This window comes from Polyodon spathula, chromosome 14, assembly GCF_017654505.1.
Source record: "Polyodon spathula isolate WHYD16114869_AA chromosome 14, ASM1765450v1, whole genome shotgun sequence".
NCBI lineage: Eukaryota > Metazoa > Chordata > Actinopteri > Acipenseriformes > Polyodontidae > Polyodon > Polyodon spathula.
In genome coordinates, this window is record NC_054547.1 from 34,424,540 (window position 1) to 34,444,443 (window position 19,904).

At 35.8% G+C, this 19,904-nt stretch overlaps 2 protein-coding genes across 3 annotated transcripts; both read right to left on the bottom strand.

Annotated features, from left to right (window-relative positions):
• Positions 1–1,811: 1,811 nt before the first annotated feature.
• On the bottom strand, positions 1,812–5,854 carry c18h3orf33 (c18h3orf33 homolog (H. sapiens)). The gene is made up of 5 exons (XM_041269993.1): positions 5,577–5,854; positions 4,380–4,439; positions 3,969–4,122; positions 3,092–3,252; positions 1,812–2,644 (listed from the first exon to the last, which is right to left on the bottom strand). The coding sequence occupies exons 1-5, from the start codon at positions 5,730–5,732 to the stop codon at positions 2,390–2,392; spliced, it is 786 nt and encodes a 261-aa protein (XP_041125927.1). The 5' UTR covers positions 5,733–5,854; the 3' UTR covers positions 1,812–2,389.
• A 1,288-nt stretch (positions 5,855–7,142) lies between these two features.
• On the bottom strand, positions 7,143–15,003 carry LOC121327394 (acetyl-coenzyme A transporter 1-like). 2 transcript variants are annotated; one of them, XM_041271415.1, is made up of 7 exons: positions 14,938–15,003; positions 12,953–13,751; positions 11,840–12,030; positions 11,351–11,535; positions 10,228–10,345; positions 9,643–9,858; positions 7,143–9,491 (listed from the first exon to the last, which is right to left on the bottom strand). In XM_041271415.1, exons 2-7 carry the CDS (start codon positions 13,698–13,700, stop codon positions 9,324–9,326), a joined length of 1,626 nt encoding a protein of 541 aa, XP_041127349.1. In that variant the 5' UTR covers positions 13,701–13,751; positions 14,938–15,003; the 3' UTR covers positions 7,143–9,323. The 2 variants fall into 2 exon arrangements, with proteins under 2 accessions (XP_041127349.1, XP_041127350.1); XM_041271416.1 differs by lacking the exon at positions 14,938–15,003 and adding an exon at positions 14,777–14,914.
• Positions 15,004–19,904: the final 4,901 nt, after the last annotated feature.

Here is a 19,904-nt window from a genome sequence, read left to right on the forward strand (position 1 = left end):
TTTTTAACAGAGCCTGTCTTACAGCCACTCTCACGTGTCTCCACGATTTCCTTCCAACTGTTCCTTAGTCAAACTGCCTACTGTTTGCCAGTTCAAAGTCTGCTAGACCCACTAATCAGCTTTTAATTCACCTATCAATTCAAATTTTCCTCCAATAGGAAGGAAGCAGCATCGCTTTGGTCACGTAATTTGCACAACAAAGGAATCCTTTTGCTTTTGGTATTCAGCTTCCCAGGGCTTCACAGGCATCCAGGAGCACAGGCACTGCCCTATTCAACTTAAAGCACTATACAATGTCAGCTCTATGGGTTGCTCTGGCTAACCACTTCTCCAGCTCTGTGGGTTTCACTGCAAATGAAGATTACAATAGGGGATGGGGTTGGGGCGGGGGGCACAAAATCTCTTTTTAAGATGCATGTTACAGGGTCTTTAAGCTGTTTTGTTTGTCTTGTGCAAGACCAGTACAGAAACTGTTAACAAACCAGATGAAACAACAAATGGTTATTTTAAATGTGCAGACAGGAAGTGGTTAATATTTTACAAATTAAGAGAACAGAGGAGATATGATCCTGAGCCTAAGATTAAATAGAAATACTGAAGTGCTTAGATGAGTGGTGATTTTCTTAGGGAACAGGGAACTAATACAATATTTTCCAGTAAAAAATTTAAGGAGATTTTAATTATTAACAAATACCATACAGGTCTCTCAACTTGTATAATTTGAACGGATGTGCAAAGGAACAATGGCCATGAGAATAAAGAGCTTGTTTTTGTGTGTAACATATCGAAGTACGCGTTCTGTTTTTGCTGTTTTGTTTGATGTTTTCCATCACTTTTATCTGGAATAATACAATTTGTCATGTTCTATCTTTTTGTGGACACTTTTAGCTGAAGTTCAAACTTTCTGTTCATTCTGGTGACCTTATGTCTTCAAAAAACATCTCAGGTTTCACCTTTTGATCTGCTTCAGCTTTTTGGATTGGCTGCTTCCATGGAAACCACAGGGTCCTGTCACTGAAAACACCAGGGGCCATTAAAACTTCCCAGAGAATCACTGTGACAGTAAAGACTTGCAACCATTAACATATAAGAACCTTTAACCCATTAAGGTAGAAGGGATATATGAAAAACATGATGCTGACTGTCTTATTTTTGCAATGAGGTGCACGACACAGGGTTTGAAATGTACTCACAGGTTGGATTCTGGTAGTTCAAACTGTCAGTTTCCTTGTGATATTTAAGTCACTCTCAAATGTATTGTAAGAAGAAACCATTTGAACACTCGCTCAGTTCCTTTTGTATCTTAATGGGTTAAGATTCAAGGTCCACCAACAGAAACTAAGGGGAAATACATTGGTTTGAGATCACTTGTCACCTTGTTATGGAACTTAATTTAAAATATGTTTTAGCCAATACAAAAAACTGTACTGAAACTAATTACCCTTTTTTTCTCATTTCTATGAAAACTGTTTTGAATATGGGCCTTATTTTATGTTAGAAGTTGCTTGTAATGAAAATACATCACATAAAAACTGACAGATTAAATACTACACATGAGACTATACTGTACACCTATGAAGTATATAACACATTTATGCTCAGTTTCATATCAATTTACTGTGCACTTCAGTGTATGTAGAATAAATTAATTTTGTAAATAAACTGAATATTACACTGTTCATTTAAATGGTGTAGAATGAAGGTTGGCAGAAATGACAATACTGTTCAACCACAGTCATAAACCTCAGAAGAAATCCCTTTAAAAATGATATTAAAGTATATTTATTTCAGATTAAATAATCCCAGCCATTTTGAAAATTCTTTATTGCAGTATTTATAATACTGTAACTCTATAACGGGAAACTTCACAGAGTTTACATTTTCACAATATGTATTACCTGTTTAATTAATAGTCTATTACATATTTTCTTTATCATTCCCTATTGTTATTTGTGTTTAGATCATTGTTTACATTATTTACAAAGCCTTACAGTAAAAAAAAATGTATAACATATTGCTTTAAATCTGATTAACAGATTGTCCTTCACAAGCAATCACAAGTGTAAATAGAGCCTAATATGCATAGAGTGGTACTCATAAGCACTGACCCCCTGTGGTTTTAGATAACTAATACAATGATTTGGCTGTTGAACGTGTTACTAGTTAGATAACAAAATAAGTTAGTGGGAAAAAACAGAAGTGTCTGTATTTTAGGTACTGACATTTGTTCTGTATTATTACTCAATGTTTCCATTTACAGGCACCACCAAGCATTACCATCTAGTCAGCTTTCAGACAAAGGAAAAAAGATACCAAAAGCATGTCTATTTTGTAAAGGACCTTGTCATCTGCACAACACCAGAGATGGATAGTTTTACCGATTGTGAAATCAGTCCCTTATAAAAAGTTTTTTTAAGTGCTTTACAATCCTGTAACTGTTTATGTTACCTATCACTTGTTTCCAGATACTCCTTTCTTTCCAGAGACCTTTACCCTTCTTCTGAGCTTTCAGTTCTGCTTTTAGTAGTCTCTTGTGAACCTTCCAGTAGAGTCTGGTTTGATAAGGGAGACCATTCACAGGAACTGTCTTTCCAAAGCCCTGTCTCAACAGCTCCTCGTTAAGGCAAGTGCTGAATACTCCTCCCTAGAAAAATTCAGAAATATATATATATATATATATATATATATATATATATATATATATATATATATATATATATCATTTTCTTCCACTACAGTAAGGTAGAGTATGTATCAAAAGTTTTTGTCAACAAAATAATTTAAGCCATAAAAAAAAATTTTTTTTTAAAAAAAAATAAAGTAAAGTTATTTAAAATAAATAAATAAATAAATAAATATCAGTCTTTGGACTCCAAATGTAAAAATTGAAATGTAATATGCCAAGGGGAAAAAAAAAAAAAAATCACACATTGGCTGTAATCAGTGAATCACTTTTATATTTCATGTCAAAACTGACCTTCCCTCAGAAGTAATTCGCTCAAGGTTGCTTTTGAACGTAACAACATTTTCCAAAATGACACAGACTGTCTTACAAATATATAGTTTTACACCATATGCTGCTTTTTTATACCATATTTGCCATAACGAGACAGTCGAGCGAAGAGTCTTCTCTGCTTAGAAGTTTAAACCACACAATCTCTGTCGGCTTTATCTGTTGTTTTAACCAGGCCCTTCCATCTTCTGTGACCTCAACTCCAGCCAATCTGACCAACAGAAGTGCGTCCGATCGCCCTGCAGAGCAGAAACCATTCCCATGCTTTACATTCAGCGTCCTTCACTACAAATATTAAGGCTGCTTTGAATTTTAGAGGAGTATTTGCATCTTGGGAAAACACAAAAAGATCCAGACAACTTGATGAAATCTTATCAACCCCTTAAATTATAGCAAGATCCACTCAGATCAAAATGCACAATTTTTGTCTTAGTCCTCAACTGCAATGTAATAACTGGTGCCTCTCCAACATCAGATATAATGCGTTTACATTGTTGGGATTAAATAGATTAAAAGCTTTTAGAAGACATAAGTATTAACCACTCAATTTGCTGACCATTCATGTCAACAATCAACTGAATAAATTCAGTTCAATTATCATCAATTATTCAGCACTATGTTATGTTAATAGTACTTTGCAGATGCCTGCAGAAAAAAACAACACTCTGCCTGCAATATATTAGCAGGAGGTCCATTTCACTTGGTGTAAATTAGCAGGGTGTCTGGATGGTTCACTGGACTCCTGTTAAGCCTTTCACCTTTTTATTGATGGCTTCATCGCTAGCTGTTCAGTGACTAAAACCAAAGCTAATTTCCTGAAGCACAATCATCTGCAACAGCAATGCAATCTCATAGTACTGCAAGGCTATTGATAAGACAGGCATGGTTCCTCTTACTCCAGCCCAGGACCTTAAAACTTCAGTTTGAACCCCCCACTTTTACTGCCCTTACATACTTTGTCTTAACAGTGATGAAATCACAGGAACGCTGATTGGAATATGCTCCACTTCTAGGCCTTTCTCTGTTACATGGCGGACCTTTCCCCGAAGTCTCACATTCTTTTCTATGAATTCTGCAGGAATCTCTAAAGCAGAACCAAATTTAGAAGTCTGCAAACAAACAAAAAGAAAACATCTAGCAGTGGAGCTGGCTTTCAAGAGGCGTCTGCAAAGACTGGGTATTGTTTCTAACCAACTGAAAATGAGGTAGGTTTTACCCAAACAAAAACATTAAAAATAATTAACCACACAACTGTTAGACATAAATAGCTAAATTAGCCTCAGCCCGAAATAATGTGTAAAGTGAATGCCCATGAGTACAGACACAATATAATAATACAGTTTTCAAAAGACGTTTTGATACTCACAAGTTTAATACTCCTTGCTAATAGAACAACTCCAGCCAATGCCAGCCCTGTGCTGATGTTCTGAAAACAAATATTTGTTAGTTCAGGCTGCAAAAGAAATAATAATAATAATAAAAATAAAACAAACCCCAAAAATGTTAGATGTACAAAAAAACAATAACATGTGTACTGGTATGTATTTAATGTAGTTTTATTTCACTTTGTCTATGAATTGATTTTTAAATTCCAGCATCATAACTATTCTATTTATCTAAACTGTGCCACAAATAACAAAGGCCTTTAGATCATTAAAAGACTTGGTTAATACCAACATATCTAACAGTGTGTCTCTAGTGGATTCTTACATTTAAAACGCCAGGTTTGGTTCAATAATATTTAAATAGTGGCGATATTTAGATCAGCCGCTATTTAGACCAACTGAATAGCCCCCACTGTGTTTAAAAACAATAATAAATTGTGCTTCTGTCCAGCCCACACTGGGCACACCTGGCCTACAAAAAAGAACGTGTTACTGGCATTCCCTGAAAACTGGCGCGTCTGGGAGTTGATGGGTGACCACACATTCCATAAATAAACTGAATAAGGCATTAACAGAAACGCCGGTCTTCCTGTTTCTTTTAGAAAATGACTTGTAGGTTTTGTTAATTGAACTGGGTTAAGCAATAGCACAGATGGTATTACGATGGATTATGAACTGGTTTCTTTGGGACTGTTGCCAAACTGGCCTGCAATCCCCCCTTGATCAGTCAAAAAGGCTACAATGCACCACTAGAAGGAGACATTCCCAAGGCAAATTGTTGTAGCACTGCAAAATGGGCCTACTTACTAGATAATTTGGAGGTTGCAATTAAGTTTTTAAGTGAATTTATTTTTTGTAAATGAAGTAGTTTTTTACGACCCTACTGCTATATATGCTAATGAAATATGGCTACAATTACAAAATAAATCGACAACACTACGCCATGTAAAGGCCTACTATCCCGATACGATTTTAAACTAGCAGATAAATAAACACCGTAAAAATGTTTAACTACACTTGCAGTGATGCAACAAGTCTGGCTACTTAATCAAAGTAAACGTCTATGTGGTTGTAGAACACCTCAGCCTAGCCGGTACGTGCACACAGCTATACAAAATACATCCCATGCTTTACTTTACTGGCAGCTGGGTATTCATTTCATCATTGTGTACTCATACCCTGATAACAGTTAAATGGTTATCTGCAATCTGTGATATTTTGGCGACAATGTTGGACGACCCTTGTGTCTCCTCCTGTCTCTGCTCTTGCAGGTCTTCTGCTGCAGTCAGTTGCTGCGGCATGTTGTTTACAAACACACGCCACGCCCCGCGCATACACGCTTTGACTGGCTGCGTTCGCGACCGCAGACTTTCACCAGTCTGCGCAGATTCTTGGCAAAACTCGTTCTTGTTCGCCGTCTGCGGGAACTCAACGTCACCAGGTCACGCAGTAATGCGCTTCAGCGGCTGCACGGATCGCGCAGATTGCTGCGCTGCGCTGGAGCAGAGGTGGCTGCAAAACAACAGAGGAGATTTGACAGACAAAGACGGGTGTAGGTCAGGATATGTCGTCACTAGGAAATCTGCTACTGCCACCTAGTCAGGGGATGTGAATGAAAATCACCCTCACTATGTTGTCTTGGATGATATCTTACAGCCAACTTTTAAGTTAATGGACACTTGCACACACATACGTTGCTAGTAATAAATAAATAAATAAATAACTGCACAAAACCACCATTGCAAACGACTAAGAGGCATTTTGTTTTAGCCCGTTTTCCTTTAAAAGATTCTGAAACATGTTCCAGTAACACTAGTAATACAGACGTAGATCTGTTCATGTAATTAAATGGTATGGGATTATTTCGCTAGTTTAGTAATATATTGAACAAAAGGCATTTCTATTTCATTTGAAATAAAAATGTGTATATATTTGTATTTCTAAAAAAATATGAACCCATTTAATAAATGTAATCAGACACCCCACTCCTGGGTTTTGGGAGTACTAGAGTAATTTCCAGGGGCTGAATGCATATCCAACATCCTGTCGTGTGAGGGTATGTTGAAATGTTTTGCATGAGTTTATAAAATATCCATAGTGTTCTTTGAGAACCTGATGGTCTTGTTGTGAGTGCAATTACTGGTAAAAACACCAAGGTGAAACAAATTTCAATTCAAACAATCCTGTTGTAACAACAAATGATTGGAGAAAAAAACTAATCAAAGTAGTGCATTTCAATACAATTTTGATAATTAAGGACGATATCACAATATGTACAACGTGTTTTCAATGAAATATTTTCCATCACGGGAACTTTTAATGCGTCCACTTAGGTTAGGTTTTTTTTTTTTTTTTTTTTTTTTTATCGATTTAATTGGCAATGCATTCACATTTATGAAAAAACAGTTGTCCTAAGACATTGGTTAATCACGTAGAAAAAAGAAAGAGGCCATTATCACAAAGATGAATACAAATGCTAATAACAGCTTGTGTGTATCATTTATTCACTATATGTGCATAATATTATTGTGTAATATATTGCTTTAACTCAATTGCATTGCTTTCTTCACTTCACGTCACCTACATTACCTTAATTTTACATTTCATTTTACAGCATAACACAGAAAATTTTTCTATATCAAATCGGATAATCTATTTTGTTTTTGCCACATTCATGTCATCACTTCAATAACATGATGCACCAATACAAAATAAAAGTTCAAAATAGCATACTGAAAAATAAAAGCGTTCTATATATTTTATTGCATATAGGATATGTATTAAATCTGTTTAATCTTCCATTTCACTGATGTTGGTAGAAAAGTTATTCAGAACTGTTTACAGCATGGTATATACAAATTGAATACTTTACAATTAATGACTGACAGATATTGTCCGAATCAAAAAAACACTGTACCCAAAATACACATTTATATAAGGCCAAAAATAGCACAACAAATGTCCTGCTAAGAAGCCCAGATTATTCAAAATAATTTCAAACAAGGAGACTAAATGGAATTGAAATTCCCTCTTTCATGAAATCCATCATTTATAAAGCAGATTTCCCCAACCCCCAAACTCAACAAAAACTAGATGTAAATAAAATACATGATATGTTCTATAACAGTGAAAAAAGAAAGAGGAATGTATATTCTTATTGGTGCAAATGATGGAATTGTGTTAATTCAATTTAGTTTTGTGCAGACATGAATATGTTGTTTAAACATACAATATATAATATTGTTTTTTACATGTAGCACATGTCTAATTTGACACACAGCTGGTGTAATTGAATCCAGATTATTACAGTAATTACATAACATGTGTAATACCATTTTTAAAAATAAAAACAATATGAAATGTAGTTACAACCAGTTTCAGGAATGTAAAGATCCAATGCAGTTGGAACAAAAAAAAAACAAATAAACAAAACAAAAACATGACAGACAAAAACAACAAGCAAAATACTGCAAACCTCTTTTTATCCATTACGTGTGTCAATAAATAAATTTTAGCAATGTATAGGGAAAAACAAAACTATTGTTTTGCGTGATTTATGGTACTTAATTAGCAGCTAATTAGATTATCAATTAAAAGTACAAGTACATCGCAACATTTGCTAAAATAATAAAAACAAAGAAATGTAAAACATGTAAACCCAACCAGGTTTTTTCAGGAGATAAAAGGTTGCATCTTTCTTACACATTATAATCTTACCTTCACAAGAATCCAAATAAACTTAAACCAAATAAAAGTGTAATATTTGGACTTTGACATTTTAAAGCACTGCTAAATTATTTAAATAAAGAGCATGAAAAAAATCTACACTGTATTGTGTTATTTAGAGAAGAAATCTCTTGCTATATTTAAGATGACAATATACATTTAAAATGAGAATACCAAACAATCTGTTCAAACATTCATGCAGTCTGGGCCTTATGTATTCATATCGTTTATTTATTCCTTTATTTTTAAAGTAGGCCATTCAAATGGTTCAAAAAGGCATTGGTAATAATGCAAATAGACTGGATTACATTTCTTACAATTTGGGTTTTTGATAAGTTATGTTACAGAACCGCTCATCTCACGGGGATGCAAATTAGGGGGAGCATGGGTTCTGGTGGGTATGGGTTCTGACCTACTAAAAGTTCTTGCAGAATCGCCTGATCAAACTTTGCATTGACGCTGGATACAAGAAGGTGTTCAGCATACTATGAATGACAGTCACAGTGACTGAATTATCCAACACCTGACTGGCTGAAGTACTAAAGGGTTTGTGTGGAACTAGTCTTGAGTATTTGTAAGGAGATGCTATTTTACAAGCTGGGAAAGCTGGTCACAGGGACCAGCTATGTCAAGACCACGACACTTATAATGTGCTATATAAATCCTAGGAGGTATGTACTTTGCCGACATACCTGGAGTGCATCACAGTATACTATTAAAAAAAAAAACAGACAAACAACATGAATAGGTTTGCAAAACACCGCAGGGTACGAGTTCTTTCCTTATGCACCTCGCCCCTCCAAAATAAAAACCCAGTCAATCGTATCTTAAAAGATGACCAGTCTATAGTGACCACTCTGATGAATCCTTATCAGCAAACTTCCCAGTGTTAAAATCGCCATATAAAATCAAATTGTTCAAAGCAACCACATTTAATTGGTCCCTTTGCAAAGCTGTCTGTAGTAGATGTGACCTAAAATACATGTAAAATGAAATCTACATATCAAAGAATGACATCTTTGTGTGTCATCCCAAAACTATGCAAATAATATTTTTGTGGCAAAGGAATACCAAACGGTTCCATAGATCTCAGAGTCAGTATCATTTAAACCAAGAATAGTAACTCTCCATTGAATCAAATTAGCACAACCAGATTAACGCTTGAAAGAAATCATAGATCTGGTGTCTATTTATGGCTTTTATTTGGTTCTCCTGCATTGCCATGCAGATGGTTTTTCCTCCTGCAGCTTTCGCATCTTCTTTCCAAGCCAGAACCACCAGCCGAAACCGATAGCAACACAGACTACAGACTCCACGTAATAGCCATCCAACGCTGTCACACAAGAGCCTCCGAGTTTTGTGCATAACTGTAAGAAAGAAAAGAAAATATGAAAGTGCACGAAACAAAAATACAGGTAAAGTATGAAAACTGTGGTAGATGTATGATGACTACGTTCTATTCAAGTTCTGTAAATGCAGATAGCTGCTTGACAATGTGATTTAATAAAACATGCTTACTCCAACTTCTTCTGCAGACACACAGGTTTGCCCTTCAACTCCTTTACACTCCTTCGAGGTGAGTGGATCCACCAGCCACAGAGCCAACGTGGAAGGCCAGTTACCTCCGAGATTGGTTACAGTATTTAAGAGAGTCATGTATGTTCCTCCAATAAGCGGATCACTTACTTTCGCATGAAAAGCCATGACAGCTACATACATGCTATACAAGGAAACCTGTTAAAGAAAATAATAATTTCAAAACACTTCTTATGTATTAAATAAATAAATAAATAAATAAATAAATAAATAAATAATGTGAATAAATACTACTGGTAGTGTTTTTGTAGTGTTACAGTAAGAATTAGCTTTTTACAAACTTGTTACCATCTGTGCTCCACTAGTTTTGTACTTCTGATTTGAAATGAAACAAGAAACATTTTGACATTAACACTTAAGATCTGGAGCATTATTAGATGATACTCCACGAACCTTTACAGTGTAGTTATTCCACGAATGAGGACGTCCCATTAACATATGTGCCCATTCCTGAGAACCAAAGCTTAATTTCATTATGCAGAATAAAATAAAACAAAGCAAACTCACCTGGTGAACAGCATAACTTAGCAGCACGGCTATATAGTAATATACAGGAAATCCTCCGTCTTGTTTTACACTAGGAGTCCACCAAACCAGCAAAGCAAACTCCAACCCTATCAGCAGTCTGAAATACAAGTATCGAAGCAACTTATTATTGTCATTTGTGTATTTAGAAAGGCCACATGTATCCCAGTGAACAGAATGAAAACCCTAGTGAAACTATGTGGTGAGCCAGAGGTATGATCATGTGACAAAAGGCCAAAGGTATTTTAAGAGAACACAGCACAACTTATAAGAGGGGAGAAGGGAGGGGTCTATACAAACAAAATGTGATCTCTTGCCCACTATAAAATGATACCCATCACACAGTCAAGGGGCACATAGTCAAAGGGCATGCAATCCATTATCACACAGCTATAAAGGACAGGTCCTGACAGAGACACCATGCTGACCAGGAATGATCGGATATTGATTTTTGTCTGCCCTGAAAATCAACTGGGATTTTGATCTGTGACACAGCAATTTAGGATTCTAAAAAAACAAAGGCACCAAAAAACACTTTGGGACACAAACAGCACCTGCAGCATGCAACAGCATCTACTATATATAACAAGCTGCTCGCAAGCAGCATATTCTTTGCATGTCATTGGCTTTTTCTGAGCAATGGGGTTCCTTGACGCATATTTCTTACACTCAGGGCTCCCTTGGATAACTCACAGATGTAAAATGTGATATTTGGCAACACATTTTAATGAGCTAATTATATAACTTTACAGTTTTCAGTAAATAACACTTCGGATCCTCAGCTAATGCACTACTGCACTGTCTTTGTAAATATAAATGATGTAATCCTAACTTGTTGCACCCTAGCTCATATTGTATTCTAATAGTATTACTGCTCTTATTGTAAACCATACTGTATTTAAATATTAATGTTACATTGTAACCCTATACTGCCCTGTAACACTCTTGGATAAAGGGCGTCTGCCAAATAAGTAAGTAAATAACTACATTATTATTAGTAGTAGTAATAATAATAATAATAATAATGATAGTAATATTAATAATAATAATATAATAATAATAATAATAATAATAATAATAATAATAATAATAAATAATATTTTACCTGAATGGGAAGGCTTTGTAAAAAATGTCTAGTGGTCGAGGGCCAGCTGTATACTTGCTGATTATCAGAGGCAATAAGATCTGCAAAGGTACCATAGGTACGGCCAGCAGAGCCAGTTGTTCCTTAGGAACCCCTTCTTCAACTAATTTGAGTCCAGTTACAGCATCTGCGGCAGAAAATCCCATCTGGATAAATAAATAAATAAATAAATAAATAAAAATGATTAATAGCCTAGGAAAAGAAACATTTTGTGTTACAAGGCTGGACTGCAGACATTTTGCAGTTCCCTCAATCTCTGTGGTTAGTAGGTATAGCCCAGACAGGGTTTGAGCTTTCAGGCTGTAACAGTATACAGTATGTTGGCGCTAATAAATAAATAATTAACATTCAAAGACTGTCCAGAGACTATTCATCCTCTGTATTGTGAAGCCACTGACAATCCCTATTTATGTATGCCTTTATTGGTGCTGAAATACATAAATGACTTACTTTAGCAGTGAGTAGCAGAACACAAAACGTCAAAACCGTTGGCAACTTGATAATTGAAAAGAGAAGTTTGTATGTTTCCATAACACCTTGGGTTTCTTCATTGGGTTTGGATTTTTTACAGTTCTCCTTTTTCACTATTGCAACTAATGTTGTCGTCACCAAGAAAACAATACCCCAGAGAAACAAGAAATCTAAAAAGGGAAACAAAAACGAGAGGCTATAAATTTCAATGAGAAATATTACAAAGACAACAAAATAGATTATAGTGTGAATATTTAGAATTCATATTTAATCCTGTAGAATGTATACATTGATTGTAATGTTTAGTTATGAATCTGTGTTTATATACTTTTTATACCAGCAAAGTACAGATAAGTCCTTCATGAAAACCTGCTGCCATCTGCAAGAAAGCTGAAACTGGGACAGAAGTTCACCTTTCAGCATGACAACAACCCAAAGCACACAGACAAAGCTACGCTGGAGTGGCTAAGGAACAAAAAGGTAATTGCCCTTGAGTGGCCCAGTCAGAGCCCCGACCTAAATCCAATCAAAAATCTGTGGCATGACTTGAAGATTGTTGTCCATCAACGCTCCCCAAGGAACTTGACAGAGCTTGAACAGTTTTGTAAAGAAGAATGTTCAAATATTGCCAAATCTAGGTGTGCAAAGTTCGTAGAGACCTATCCCAACAGACTCACAGCTGTAATTGCTGCCAAAGTTGCTTCCACCAAGAGACATATCCAATTATGATCTTTCAGGTTTTTATTTTTTTTATTTTTAATATATCATTTTTTTCTCAATAAAAACTTTTTTCCCCTTAACAGTGTGGAGTATGGTATGTAGATAAGTGGACAAAAAATCCTCATTTAAATGCATGAATCTCTGAGGTACTGACACAACAAAATGTGAAAAAAGTTCAAGGAGGTGTAGACTTTCTATAGGCACTGTATATCTATCCTCCATGATACCACTATTACAACATTGGTGCTTGGGGTGTCAGGTCTTTTTTTATAATGCAAAACAGTGGTCTAACTAGTCAAGAGTAAATGGATTCATATCCCTAACTCATTATAAAAAAGCCCCCCTTAACCATAAGATTGTCAATCTCTGTACCTGAAAGAGTGACAATTCCTTTGGTCTGTGGTTCAAAACGCAAGTATTTGTTACAGAAATTAGGTGACTCCAATGCCAAGAAGAGTACATTGCCTAGAAAGTATCCTGCCGTCTGACCGACTGAGTTGCAGGTTGAGGCGTAACCTACATTTTCCCTAGACAACATAGTCAATGCCCATCCATCCACTGCTATATCTTGTGTGGCAGCTAAGAATTCAAACAAGAAAAACATAGCAGTGAGAGTCACAATATCAGGGCCTTTTTGCCCATCGTTCTCCAGTAAGGAGTCTACTGTATATGATAAATACAACATGAATAGTCCCAAGAGATACTGGGTTGGCACTAGCCAGGATTTCCTCCGTCCAAACCGTTGAAAATATATAGAATCCACCAAAGGTGCCCAGAGCAGCTTGAGACTGAAAGGCCAAAACACAAAGCTGAAGCAAGCCTGGTCCGTGTAGCTGACATTCTTGCTCTGGAGTATAAGAGGGATGCTCCCAGCCAAACCTAATGGAATCCCTTGAAGGACATAAAGGAAGAGCAGCAAACACACATTTCCCAGTTCATCTTTAAGCCCATAGCACACTCTGGGAACAGAATGTCCAACTTCACTATCTGAGCCCTGCAGCAGGGCTTCACTCTCAATTTCCAAATCTGTTGCATGCTTGCGTTGGTTCATTTTCATATTCCAAGAAGTATGATGCTTGCGCTGCCTCCCATTCTGCGTCGCCGATTCAGACATTTCCATAGTGTTCCCTTGAACTTCAATCCAATACTGCTGTCAGGATTCTAAAATATACTTTAAAAAAAAAACACACACACACACGCACATTAGTTTTGAGGTAACAGGTACTTGGAAGAAATTGATTGAAAAAACAGTTTGCTGAGTTTTCTTAACCTTTATGGTTAGTGCCATAGCCTTAGAAGAACATCCTACAACAAAATATGCACGGTTGTTTTTGGAACAGGAATTTTAATGTGTTAATTCTAATGTGTGTGTAAACAATGGTGACATGCACAATACTGTTCCCATTCACAAACAAATAAAGTTTAAATGACTAACATTTAAATAATCCATAATTATATTAAAACTAGTGAATAAAGCAGCAGAGAAATAGGTTTGAAAAACGGTTATACGTATATATATATATATATATATATATATATATATATATATATATATATATATATATATATATATAAACTGCTACGTTACGTTTAAAAAAAAATGCAAAATAAACTATGAAGGTCAAACGCTACAAGAAAAGGCTACACGTGCTGTGTCCAACAATCAGATTCAAAGTTTGCTGGCAAAATAGAACGATACATTACATTACATGTCCTCCCTCAGATACAGTTCACATAAGAAAAATACCCATATTTGTTTAGTTTTTTGCTTTTACATATGGTCCCCATATCGATAAATTGTTAGGTTATATATGTTGTATATAATTTTACAGAAAACACCAGCCATTCTCTTAACATGGATATCATTCTCATGTGAAGCAACCAAAATGCACCTTATGACATCACCAGTGGTTTAGTTGAGACCAAGTACATAAACCCTGTCGTCTACACACAGACCACCCCATTATATTTATTTGTTCAACAATAAAAAAAAAAAAAAACTGTGAATTGCTACTATTAACTATAAAAATACTGTTACTGTATAACTTTGCACTAAATACGAAAATGAAAACGGAACTATATAATATTACACTTCAGAACACCGACAAACATACACCAGGAAGTTAAATAAAATAATAATAAATAAATGAACAAATCATAGAAATTTAAATCATTTCTTCATGAAGATATACTGACACCTGACAGGATGACAGTTCAATTATTAGTATTATGAATGATTGCTGGTGCATTGTACACTTCAAATGCTGTATTTTAAGATGTGTAAATGTTTCTTAATTGTTTATTTTCCAAGCATGACGTCTCTGAAACCGCTACCAGTAAATAAAGCCGAGCTCTACCTCTCCTGTTAGGATATCCACAACCGCTTCGTGTGCTGACTGAGCGGACCTTGTAGCGGCTGTGTGTAACACTAAATAGGGTCCGTCAGCTGCAGCTGACGTGTCTAAAGCCCAGAGGTTTGTCGTTGAAATTTCATAACAGTAGACAACCAGCAACTAGCATTTGTGTGTTGAAACTCGCAATAATCTGCACAGAACAGTGACCTTTAAAACATTTAGACTTAAGTATTCAACAACTGACTATCGTTCGGCACTTTACAGAGGCAGGCTATAAACTGTGCATTATATGCAGTCACTTAATAACTCAACCATAGGATGGAGCACAAGGAGGTACGGATTTGAACCGGTAACCTTCTGGTTACAAGCCCCTGGCCGTTAACCACTGGACCGCACCGCCTTCTGAATCTTTACAGTTTTTAAAAGTGTATCGACTTTTATTTTAGCGTTGTTATAGTCAAGTTTACGCATATCAGCATTGCACTATACAGTAATTCAACACACCTGCTGCATTTTAACAATGAGCCCATAGAGAGTAAGACTGCCCCACCCCCCAAGAAAAGTTATCTCCGCCCCTGCTACTATATCTATGTTTCTGTGAGAGAAAAAAGAAAACTTCAGTCATGCTACTGCACTGAATATTACTCTTTAATCATGAAACTATGACATACAATTATTTTATCCGTTTACAGGAAGGTAGAAACTACCTCCTCACTGGTGTTGTAAATCGAATCGCATGACTGCTTTATTAGGTTGAGCTCTTTCCATTGAGAGTTCCGCTGCCCCCGTGTGGTCAACGCTTGAACAGCAGCAAAAGACGCACAGTCATACACTGAAAGTTTCTCAGGGTCACAATTACAAAATAAGTTGAGGCTTTTGTATTTTGTATATTAAACTGACCATGAAAACAAATAATATTGATGGGAGCTTCAATACTGCTTTCCTCTGTGCACACTAATATATAATATATATATATATATATATATATATATATATATATATATATATATATATATATATATATATATGTATGTGTGTGTGTGTGTGTTTCATGTTTATGGATCAGACGGACGAGACAAGCGTTTTATGGGTATATAGGTATCCACCTTGCAGACCATTGAAGCCACAGTGAACAGTCCCATCTTGTGCCACATGATTAGGGTGCCTGGGATGAATATTGAATGTTTTTTTTTTTGTTTTGTTTTGTTTTTTTTTGGCACATTCTTTGGTCCCTTTTGTTTATATGGCCATAATTCCTTTATTTTGAAACCAATTTGTTCACTTTCTTCTCCCATGATCACTACATGTTGAAGTTTCACTGTGCACTGTCAGATTTGAGCTGGCCATGATTTGTTACAAACAATAAATACAGTTTTTTTTTTGGTTTTTTTGTTCTGTGGTTTTTGTTATCTGTTGAACAAGGTAAGTTTCAGACTATTTAACTTTTATTTTTATGAATGCCTAGTGTGTGCACATTCATTCCACGTGTAACATGTACCTGTAATATTTATAGTTAAAGAGTTATAGCGACAAATATAACAGTAAAAAAAACAAAAAAAACAGGCCAAAATAGCTGGGACCTTTTGTGATATTCTCTGTAGGAAGACATATTTAAGCTCTAGTGCTTTTGGAAATTGTTTCGGCCTCTACATTTCCAATGATAAACATGTATTCATGTGCTTTGGTTTGGTGCAGTTAATAGGTCCTGAGTTTGGCTGTATTTCAACATACTGTACTTCTCCCCCTTCTGGATGAATGATATAGCGATGTCAGATAAACACCAGGACTGCATCATATATATATATATATATATATATATATATATATATATATATATATATATATATATATATATATATATATATATATATATATAAAATAAAAGCACCACCTGCTGAGGAATTTTGTTTTTGCAGTGTGCATCTTTCTGTAGCGCCATGCAATAAAAAAGCCTGTTTGATCTATTTCAGGGATGCACAAGCTGTTCATGCACAGTATGTAATCCATACTGATGATTTATTATAGTGTTACTAAAGTACAAGATAATGTGTCTTTGTTTCTACTGGCCCACATAGTAAAATGCAGAGACATGCACAAACAAGCACACATTTACATATCTTTCTAGAGGGCATTAAAATAGAATTCTTGACTCTTGAGCAGTCTTACAGAATACGTCAAAAATGCGTGGTACATGTTGCAAGTGTTATTAATTGATTTTATTGATCTACATTAGTTTACTTTAAAAGCATGAAATGTTTTCTATGAGCTACTAGAGCTCAGAATGTGTACATTCAGTGCCACACATTTGTGTAAAGGACATGTGCACATTCTGTGCCACGCAGTTGTGTAAAGGACACCTGACCTACAGCTTCGAGCATGTTGATTTTGTGTTATCAGCAGAACTTGGAAAAATTAACATGTTACACTTAGCTTGACCCCTCAGCCCAGATACCATTCTGTTGAGCAGCTGAGAACTGGGCCTCTGAGTGGACGAGGTATAGATCAATTATCTAGCTTTGTCCATTATTCAGTTACTCAAGAATGTTGGCAATCTGGAGGTAAGCCATGTGGTACCAGTTAAAGCTCTACTAGCATGTGACAGCTAATGGAGATCACATGCAAAACCAGTTCCTGTTTCCACAGCAAAGAAAGCCATTATGTAGTAAACATAGGCAGAACTAATAATAATGCCAGAGCACAAAGGCCAGGCTTAAAAGGGGGATAGGTATGTATTACCGGTAGATGGCAGTCGAAGAACAAACAGGGCAAAGTGAGTTTTTTATTCTCCACTGCAGACATTGACTGTTTTGTGAGGATAGTGTGAGCAGCTGTGTTGTGAGGCCAGTGCCCACACATTAGAAAAGTCATAGCTATTGTACAGACCAATATATTTAGCATTGCAAGAGTCCATCTTCTACCATCAGTATGTGTTCTGTGTTGCACAACTTATCAACCAAGTTAGCAAGAAGTTATATGGTTGAATATGCGAGCATACCTATAAATTAGAAACATTACCTTGGTGCATAACCCAAACTGGCTTTGTATGACCAACATCTTGTGACATCAATTAATCAATTAGTCAGTAACGTTACAGATCTGCGGTACAGCAGCAAATGAAACACATGAGCACTCAGTATGCAATAATCGACAGCTCATCAAAATAATATCCTTTAGTCTGTTCTACTTTTTAATAGGAGAGTGTGCACCTTGATTGGCATAAGCATTCTCCAACTAGAAAAGCTGAAGGTCTGGACTCTGCCAGTCAGTCACACAATTCAACAGGAACTGTGAAGTTACTGCTGAATTTCAGTATTATCAAACTCCCATACATTATCTTTACTTTAACTTGAGCGGCAACATGCTGCTTTGCTAGAATACACAAATTCATACAGTAAATACACACAGATTAACAAACACAACATACTGTACATACATGCATACATACATGCATTACATAAAAAAAACTTCCCATTTTGAACATATTTCTGCATTGCTCTAAATTTTGATAAAAGACTCTGTGCATTTATAATGTAAACTCTTACTAGCTTTCAATATGACCATGTGTGTGAAGGTGTTGCTCAAGCACTGGATCAATTTCTGAATTTTCCTCCTGGTGCTCATGGAGTTGTGTTCGCAGAGCCTGGCTCTTATTACAGTGAACCCAAAGCTGTCTCCTTAACACATGCACTGTACTCTCTATGACTATGTGTAGCCTGATACAAGAAACATTACTCCTAGCTGAAGCTGCAGTGTCACTGGTTTTCACACTAATTCTCTTGGGTGTCAGTCTTATCAGCAACACCTTATTGGCAGCCCTGTAGTATCAGCTGGAAGGAAACCACGTTTGAGTAACATTAAAGGAACTTCGTTTTGCAGAGAAATGTTTCCAAAAGCATTGCTTTCAAGCTACCTCAAGACTGCCACTATGTCACTCTGAACCACTGAGCTACGCACCTGCTACTAAATTCGCAGCTTTATAAACTTATACATTACATTTGTTTGTTAAACTGACAGGAAACACATGTAAATCAATAGCAATCAGCAGAGGCATTTAAGGTAACATCTTAAATATGTGAAGGTGAATGTAAGGGGCACTTTCCCTTTAAGCCTTAATACACATTTATTCATATTAGGCACCAGGCTGGTTATGCATTGTTAACAAGAACAGTAATGTAGATATGCAGAGTGCATATAAGATCCCATAAGAGTTACATCACTTCAGGAAATTGCATTTGTAGATCCAAAAGGCAAGAGTTACTAAGGTTATAAATAACAGTGTTTAAGATACCAGAGGGAGCAGTATGGAGAGGTGCAGCTGGCAGCTGGATGAACAGGGGGCTCAAACATCCTTTACCTGGATTGCTATAGACCCGGGAACACCTGCTCTGCATCATGGCTTTACAGTAGAAATTTTATCAAAACGAATCATTCTTGATTTATTTAAACCTTGAAAATAATTAACTGTTAACTCACCTTACCGCAAGTATTATACGTAGCTCTGATCAACTAGAAAACTTTGGTGACATAGATTATACACTGCAGCAGAACTATTTTCCTTTACATACATTGCAGAATTAGAGGCAACATGCAGAGCAATACTGTTTTCATATGTGTGTTCTGGAACTTGCTTTATATGCTATTTTCCTTAAACCGTCCAATCTGATATATATATATATATATATATATATATATATATATATATATATATATATATATATATATATATATATATATATATATGTCTGTGTTAAGCTGCTTTCAGTTAGTTGTCTCTGACATGGGCATATGTAAGATAAATGAGTCCGGGAGATGCTCTTCAGTTCAGGTTTTCTGCCATAAATACTATAAAGCGCAATTACACAATTGTGCACTATGACAGTCAACTAGAAGAGATACGTTTGAAGCTACTTCTTGATCAAGGATATGTCAACGTTTTGTAACTATAACAGAGTGCAATGTTCTTATCTATA